General features: G+C 40.4%; 1 protein-coding gene across 1 annotated transcript; it reads left to right on the top strand.

Moving 5' to 3' along the window:
* The first annotated feature begins 39 nt into the window (after positions 1-39).
* Positions 40-471, top strand: LOC137272170 (putative uncharacterized protein DDB_G0290521). Its single transcript, XM_067804524.1, has one exon. It carries the CDS (start codon positions 40-42, stop codon positions 469-471), a length of 432 nt encoding a protein of 143 aa, XP_067660625.1.
* The last annotated feature ends 9,181 nt before the right edge of the window (positions 472-9,652 follow it).

Here is a 9,652-nt window from a genome sequence, read left to right as displayed (position 1 = left end):
AAGAAGGGACACAAGCAACAAAAATATGGAATATTTGTGATGTCAAATATTCCAGATACCTCTAAACAGCCCTGTCCCTTCCCCTCAAAACAACCCTGTCCCCAACCCCACATACACCCCCACCCCAGAAACAATCCCATCCCCATCCCCACAAACAATCTCACCCCTCCAAACAACCCCATCCCCAGCCCCACAAACAATCTCACCCCTCCAAACAACCCCATCCCCAGCCCCACAAACAATCTCACCCCTCCAAACAACCCCATCCCCTCCGCCACAAACAACCCCATCCCCTCCGCCACAAACAACCCCATCCCCTCCGCCACAAACAACCCCATCCCCTCCCCTACAAACAACCCCGTCCCCTCCCCCACAAACAACCCCATCCCCTCCGCCACAAACAACCCATTCCCTCAACAACAACAAATCTGTCCCCATCCCCACCCTTGTAAACAACCTCTTGTCATGTGAACAGACTGTCGTTATCGTCTAACATCCAGTGTTATTGCCCATTACCACACATTGATACCGACACCTTCCTTTCTGTCACCTGAGCAGATGTCATCAATGTCATGGAAACCAGTCACATCAGTTGTTGACTGACTATACAGTAGAGGTCAAGAAAACAAGGAGCTGGGCAATAACACACACTCACATGCACACACACATTACTTTTCTGAGCTGACATTTGAAGCCACATAACAACACTTTTCACTCCCACAACAGACTTCAAATCCTGACCAACATGAGCTTTAACCACGTTTCCACAACCTCTAAACAAGGTGTGTTTTCTCGCACAAGGTCAACACTAGGAAAACTGACGGCTAGCACAGGATGCCAACTGTGGTGTCCCAGGCCAGCAAATATGTTTCCTTGCAAGGCCACAACTGATTCACTGAAGTTGAAATTGTGTATGAAATAGAAAGACATTTGCCTGTAGTCCAGTTGAACAAGGAGTGTAAGTGCCACCTAGACATTTAATGATCTCTCTTTCTAAACACATTCTTGATAAGGATGAAGACTTTTATGGATAGAAAACTTCTTTCTTGCAATGGATGCAACATTCTTGATACATTAGAGGTCATTTAACAACTTCTGTCTTTCTAAACTTACTCCTACTGGGGTGAAGATACTCCAAATATCACCAACACATTTAGCTCTGAGTCAGATTCACATTTTATTAAATCTATTGAACTATACAGTTTACTCTTACTACCTGTATACACATACTTTGAAGTTCACTTTAAGTAGTAACTACTATGTTGCTTCTTACCCAATGTTTCTATTACGAATCCCCCTATTGCAATTACCTGTTGCTACCTTGAAATAAAAGTCCCAACTAACTCCAAACATACAAGGACTGACGTGTGCCGTCCCTTGTGCATGTGAAAAGCACAGTTTTGATGTCCATAAAGATTGTCTCTGGGTGCATTTTGGCGCAGAGTTCTGTCTGCTGCCAACAGCTCTTGTGTCCACCTACTTTACTAGAGGTTATTTAACAACCACTGTCTTTCTAAACAAATTCTTAGTATATATATGAAATTATTTAACAATCTCTGACTTTTTGATTACAACTTCTTGTTTATTGTTTAAGTGATTTTTGATGTAGATCTTTACATCACTATCTAGAAGCTAGAAGTGACTACAATCAAATGGTGAGAAGCTTATATCCATGGTATGTAGTGACAACATTGAACAACAGCATGTTACAGAATAACAAATGGTACATAATTGGAAATGGCCAGTAGGGAACTAAAAACAACAAATACCTCTAGTGTTGAAGCCAATGAAGAGGAGGATTGAGTAGTAATTATTTGTTATTCTGTAGCATGTTGTTGTTCAATGTTAATCTGCTGTTTGTCACAACATACCATGTATATAAGCTTCTCACCATTTGGTTGTAGTCAGTTTTAGCTTGATAATGGCATTAGAATCTACATCAAAACATTGCTTATCGCAATAAACAAGAATTTGTAAACAATAAAGTTGTATATTTCCCTTTTATTCACCAACTTCCAGAATGTTCCTAAAACAAATACTGGAAGTGAATTAACAATGTCTGTCTTTCTAAACACATTCTTGGTATATCAGAAGTGATTTAACAATGTCTGTCTTTCTAAACACATTCTTGGTATATCAGAAGTGATTTAACAATGTCTGTCTTTCTAAACACATTCTTGGTATATCAGAAGTGATTTAACAATGTCTGTCTTTCTAAACACATTCTTGGTATATCAGAGGTGATTTAACAATGTCTGTCTTTCTAAACACATTCTTGGTATATCAGAAGTGATTTAACAATGTCTGTCTTTCTAAACACATTCTTGGTATACCAGAAGTGATTTAACAATGTCTGTCTTTCTAAACACATTCTTGGTATATCAGAAGTGATTTAACAATGTCTGTCTTTCTAAACACATTCTTGGTATATCAGAAGTGATTTAACAATGTCTGTCTTTCTAAACACATTCTTGGTATATCAGAAGTGATTTAACAATGGCTGTTTTCTGAACACAATGGACACATCTTTATCCTGCATGTATATAGTCTGTGCTGTGTGTTCACACACACACACACACACACACACACACACACACACAGACACACACACACACACACACACACACACACACACACACACACACTCACACACACACTCACACACACACACTCACACACACACACACACACACACACACACACACACACTCACACACACACACACACACACACACTCACACACACACACTCACACACACACTCTCACACACACACACACACACACACACACACACACACACACACACATACTCAGCAAATAGTCCAGCATAAATATATACACACTCACGGTTGTTTATGTAGAACATGTCCCACACCATCAATGTTATCAACCCTTGCATGATCGAAGACCACTGTCTGATACAACCATTTTCACAAACACTGTTTACTAAAATTACCATTACAATCACTGTGTAAAGAGACCACCTTCACAATCTGTCTGCATGAATCAAACTTCCAGATATCTTCACAGTAAAGCACCCTTCATGATGTCTCTCATTGTGACCTGTGATTATCTCCTCTAAGGAATGCTAATGTCTGACACACAATGACAAATGAGGTGTGATCCGCTAAAGTAACAGGTATATATCAGATTGATCCAGATCGCCTTCACAGGAAGCCAATGGTGCTCTTGGGTGGACAGCTGACAGCTCACATTTCCTTGTGCGTGTGTCACCAAGATCAATACTTCACACTAATAGGGCTGTCTCAGTTATAAAATCAGAGCCGTCATTGGTTTTAGGCTCAGCTGCCCTTTCCTGCATGTTGCCTAATTTTGATACACAAATAGGTTACTTTTAGACTGGCACAGCTATCTTAGGAAATCATGCTATTTGTGGATGACAGACTATTGACGATGGTGCTCGTCTCTCCTCTGTATATACACAGTATGGTTACTGTACTGGTGAAGAGTCTGTTAATTGCCTACAGTGTTCCCTCTGTCACGTTTCAGGCTTCTTTATTAAAGTTATCTTTGGGTGTATTGTGGTAGGGATGGATGTCATCTTACAATGAGAATGTATCTCCCAAACACACCACCTATACAGGTCGAAAGCATGCATTTGGCTCTCAACATATGTTATAAAAAGCTTTGTGAAGTTAAATTATACGCATGATTACACAATGCCATTTGTGTTGCATGCCATACTGTCAGTTGATACGTAAGGAGAAGACTTTTTTGTGAGGACATATTTGTTTCTCCAAACAAAGCTGAATAAACTAATGTCCAAAAGAAATAAAACTACATGTTTGAAGGGACATTCAAGAAACACAAAATAATATAGAAATTTTAGATTGCTACATTTTATTTGAGAATTTCTTGAGAAATAACGTGTACAAAAATTCATTTCAATTAATCCCTTACAATCATTAGGGCAGACAGAAAGGACATGAGGGTTCCAAAATGAAAATTTAATCAAAACACAGGATGAAGCAAGAGTGGAAAATGTCCCTACAGACGTTTCAAATCATGTTAGCACTGAGTATGTCTACTGTCACCTTCAATACACCCCAGTTCATGTATAAGGGCTGATGATGTCAAACATTGGATGTCTTTGCCAATACCTATGGGAAAAAACAGCAAGATGCAAGATTTGAATTGTTTGATTCACACTGCTTGGCTGAAGTGTACAGTCTGATACCCATGCTTCAAACAGTTGAAAATTAACATTGAAGCGTTCGGTAAGATAAATACGTTGTTCACTGGTCAATCTGGGCCCATGGGTTGACATGTCCTCAATATTTGTTTATGTACCCCTCGTCCTTCGGGCACGCATGATGCTGGAAATTACCAATGCTTTGGGAATCCGAATCGATTGAAGGGAGATAACTCTAGCTGTTTTCCTTCTGTCGTCTGCAAAATCTAGCAATCTACAAAAAGATTTGATTCACATTCCAATAAACAAATTTTGACAAAACGTTGAAATGTAGTCCCTGTGAATATTAAGAAGGGAAAATACACTGCAGCAACTTTACTAAGACAATACCTAAAGGAAAAACTGCAAAATGCAAGATTCGAATCGTTTGGTTCACACAGTTTGGGCTGAATACCTGTTCTTCAAATGATTCAAACTGAACATTGACATGTTCAGTAAGACAAATATGTTGCTCACTGGTCCGTCGGGACCCATGGGTTGGGGTACCCTTGATGTTTGTTTATGTCAAACAAACATTGAGGTTACATGAACCCATACCCCTTTGTGACCAGTGTCCAACTTATAGTGGTCGACCATTCCAAAAACTCTCTCTCTCTTTGTCACTGTCAAATATGGATTTCTTTCATCTGTTTTTTGCTGCTATCCAAAGTTCTATACAGTTGAGCTGCACATACACTTCGTGCTTCAGGTAGTAATATTACTAATATTACTTTCTTCTCAGTTGATCAAATGTTCCCGGATTTTTAAATTGAATATGTTTGCTGTGGAACATGGAAACATTGAAGTATGTTTTCATATAAAAAGGGTAACTAAATTAAAAATATTTTGAAAAATATTTGGTATTTTTTCTTTTGTACACTAGTTTATATAGATTGATTACTTTGTGTGGAAGTATAAATCTTTGTTTTTCAAAGACTGTTCTTCACAGAGATTTTGGGTATATGTTTTGGGTTATTTTTAAGAATTTTGTTGTGATGTGTTGACATGATACATAATGGATATTAATACATGAAAGAACAGTTTTATGTAGGAATTTTCTCTATATTTATGGACATTCAGTGAACTTGTTTGTGCATTTGGACAGTGTTTGTTTGGTGTGTGAAATACTCTTAGATCTTTCTGTGATAACTAGTAAATGGACACAGTGATTATCTTCTTCACGTGATGGCATCAGTGACTGTTCCATGTAACTGGATGTGACATGAGACTATAATATAATGAATGTATTTAGCCTAATAGGCTTCATATTCATTTGTAGATGTATTGTGCAGACTGGCTTTCAGGTCTCATTTTCATTTTGGGCATTTGGGGGCTTGTTTTGGATCGTAAAAAGTATCTTTAAAAGCAAAATTCAAAAGATTCTGATGGAAGAGGAAAAATTTGATGTATTCCCTAAAATGTCAGTGTCTGCAGAGTTCCATCTATTGTCAGTGTTGTTATGAGAGTGCATTTTCTGTAAATTGTATTACTGATTACGTGATCACTATTACTGATTCACAATGTTTAAGAGTTTTGAGTGATAGATATTATGGGTCACATTTCATACCATAAATGTTCAGTGCTATTAATAACTTAGTGACAGGCCTATGAGGTAGTGCTGTAGAGCTGCCTCCCTTGACTGGTTTACTTCTGCGAGTCGGCGAGAAAGTTCTAAGTTGGTGGCGATGTGTACGATGTGTACATAAGGCTGGTTATTGTGCTGACGGCACACACAGAGTCTTTTCACGGATTTACTGGAGCTGTCATCATTTGACCTATTCTACATATTGCTACCTTTTCATCTGATTGTCAACAAAGACCTAGATTCAACATAGCTGTGTTACTTTCAACATAACTGTTTCTTGCTCTCACATATAGACTTTGGTGAGTTGATATTATATTTGTTAACCATTACTTTAGATTTGATTCAGCTGCATTGTACTAGAAACCTCTATTGTGAAATATTTGTATCTTGCGTTTGTTTGCTCAATATATAATATAAAATATTTTAGACTTGTCTTTGTTATATTTTGCTGATTCTGAGGGGATTTCTTACACCTTTTATAACAGGAAATTTTCAACCATAACAGTGTCTACAGTGTTCCATCTACTGTCAGTGTCTATCCTGTTCCGTCTACTGTCAGTGTCTTCAGTGTTCCATCTATTGTCAGTGTCTACAGTGTTCCATCTACTGTCAGTGTCTACAGTGTTCCATCTACTGTCAGTGTCTATCCTGTTCCATCTACTGTCAATGTCTACTATGTTCCATCTACTGTCAGTGTCTTCAGTGTTCCATCTATTGTCAGTGTCTACAGTGTTCCATCTACTGTCTGAGTCTACAGTGTTCCATCTACTGTCAGAGTCTACAGTGTTCCATCTACTGTCAGTGTCTACTATGTTCCATCTACTGTCAGTGTCTACAGTGTTCCATCTACTGTCAGAGTCTATCATGTTCTATCTACTGTCAGTGTCTACTATGTTCCATCTACTGTCAGTGTCTACAGTGTTCCATCTACTGTCAGTGCCTATCCTGTTCCATCTACTGTCAGAGTCTATCATGTTCCATCTACTGTCAGTGCCTACAGTGTTCCATCTACTGTCAGTGTCTATCTTGTTCCATCTACTGTCAGTGCCTACACTGTTCCATCTATTGTCAGTGTCAACACAACAGAGGTCCATCTAATGTCCACACTGACTTGTGACTACATCAGTCTTGGTATTATCCACTGTCACTGACAACTGCTGTTATTCTCTTGCTTCAATCTCTTTCACCTGCATAATCATTACTGACAAACAGCAGAGCGGGGCAAAATTGCTTTGTATGAAGTGTGTAAATATCTGCTCACCTATCAAATATAACGTTTGGCTTATACAACCTGATGCTATTGGTACAGTGCTAATTATATTGATCTGTGATGATTGACTGCGGATCTGCTAGGCAATACTCATTGATTTTGATTTAGATTTTATGCTCATAGATCCTGACCTCCATCAGGATAATGGGACAATGGGACAATTTGTTCTCTCTGATCAAAATGACAAAATTAATGGTATCTAAAGTTTATAACTATCAAATTGCTTCATGAATAAGGATGTACTTGTATTGCAGATGAGGAGAGCACACCTCCATGAACCAGCTATTGTCTGACAAACATCGCAGGGAGACACAGCTCACCGGACCTTGCACAACACAACCCACACATAACCAGCATCAACTGGGGGCAGTATCACCATCTGCATGTCAGCTGAGGGCTATCCGTCCATCTGCATGTCAACCAGGGGCGTCTATCCATCTCCATGGCAGCTGGGGACTGTATGACAGGTGTACATGGCAACTGTGGGCCTGTATGACAACTGTGGGCCTGTATGACAACTGTGGGCCTGTATGACAACTGTGGGCTGTATGACAACTGGGGACCTGTGTGACAACTGGGGACCTGTATGACAACTGGGGGCTGTATGACAACTGGGGGCTGTATGGTATGTGTACATAGCTACTGAAAGAGAGGTGTACAAGGCAAATAGTTGCTGTATGACAGGCGTAAAAAGCAACAGAGGACTGTATGACAGGTCTACATAGCATCTGGGGGCTGTATATTCATCTACATGGCAGCTGGGGTCTGTATGACAAATGGACATGACAGCTGGGGTCTGTATGACAGGTGTACATGACAACTAGAAGCTGTATGACAGGTGTACATGGCAAATGTAGGCTGTATGACAGGTGTACACAGCAACTGAAAACTGAATGACATGTACATGGCAAACAGGGGGCTGTAAGACAGGTGTACATGGTAACAGGGGGCTGTGAGACAGGTGTACATGGCAACAGGGCGCTGTAAGACAGGTGTACATGGCAACAGGGGGCTGTAAAACAGGTGTACATGGCAACAGGGGGATGTAAGACAGGTGTACATGGCAACAGGGGGCTGTAAAACAGGTGTACATGGCAACAGGGGGATGTAAGACAGGTGTACATGGCAACAGGTTGCTGTAAGACATATCTGCCATTGTACAGTAATGGCCATATAGCCAGTTCCTTTCCAGTGAACTAGAAATGAGGTGAGGCCCATGTATGTTTCACACTGGGATCAATATACCTATAGAGTCCTAGAAAAACTGTCCTGCATAACATGATGTATGGCTTCTAGTGAGTGAGTGAGTGAGCTTAACATTGCTTTTGCCAACATACTAGCACACACACCAGACAGCTGAGGCCTGTCCTAGAGAAGACATGTCCAAGAAGGAATCTATCAACTGTGAGGAAATGTAACCGTCAGTATGACGTAAGGCTGGTTAACCTTTTTGTGGCATATGTCATGTGTCATGTGAGAGAAATGTTGTTAAGTTAATGAAATAGTCCCGTACTCCCCCCCCCCCCCCCCCCCCCCCAACCAACCAGAAGGTAGCTCAGATCTTCCAACGCTGCTGCATGATTAGCAGGACTGTCCACAGCACTACACCATGACTACCACTCACTAATGGTTGTCAGACGCACATACACCCTCACTAAGACTTGTCCAGAATTTTAATCAGTCAACATGAATATCGTTACAATCATGTACAAAAATACTTCTTCTTAAAGAGGAATGTTGGAAGTGCTTTCTAAAGGCAAAAACGCATGTTTCAGTTAACCAGCAGTGGAACTGAGATATACACTGTATCAACACAACAGACATTATGATAATTCTAAAATTAAAATATGCATCAGTGCAATGAAGCCAGTAATATTGATTCTCTTTGTGTGTCTTAAGACACAACAAGCCCCTAAAGCTCATAATTGATAAATGATAAACAACTGAATCATTGTACAGCAGCTTGATGCTTTAATCTGGCAGCAGCAGCAGCAGCACTACCACGACAACGCAATCAACCCAGTGACGACCTGCTGCATTAGTGATTGCTAAGGGAGTGATGATGTCTGGTACACTGCAGAAGGTGGACAGCTATTGTCTACATATTTCAATACTTACACTGCCAAAGGTTCCCAGATCTAGTAACAGTTAGGTCCTCCTGAGTATTCATAGCTCATCTCCATTAAAATCACAAATATCTCCTCCACCACTCTCCTTCTCATGGCATGTGTCTACAGTGACTAGTCCGGCAAGACGCTGTACACAGGCTCAACGTAAATAATCAATAACTGCTGCCTCTCCCTCCATTCCTTGTCACTTGTGTGCCGCAGTGTCTGAACAGGCTACAGTGAAAAGCCAAGCACCCCGCAGTCAAACACCCATTCCAGACACCCAGTTACATATACAGCCAAACACCCAATCCACTCCAGACACCCAGATAAATGTACAAGAGACTCCACAACCAAACACCCAGCAAGATATATACAGCTGGATACCCACAACCAGACACCCCTTCCAGACATCCAGTTAGATATACACCCAGACGCCCCACCCACTCCAGATACCCAGATACATGTACAGACATCCCACAACCAGACACCCAGT

The sequence above is a fragment of the Haliotis asinina genome, chromosome 2 (assembly GCF_037392515.1).
Source record: "Haliotis asinina isolate JCU_RB_2024 chromosome 2, JCU_Hal_asi_v2, whole genome shotgun sequence".
NCBI classification, from domain to species: domain Eukaryota; kingdom Metazoa; phylum Mollusca; class Gastropoda; order Lepetellida; family Haliotidae; genus Haliotis; species Haliotis asinina.
The sequence above is the reverse complement of the archived record's forward strand: the minus strand, read 5'-3'. Positions and strand labels throughout refer to the sequence as shown.

Bases quoted from the DNA above. Each gene is read 5' to 3' on its own strand.
- LOC137272170 (XM_067804524.1), top strand. From the start codon at position 40: ATGTCAAATATTCCAGATACCTCTAAACAGCCCTGTCCCTTCCCCTCA.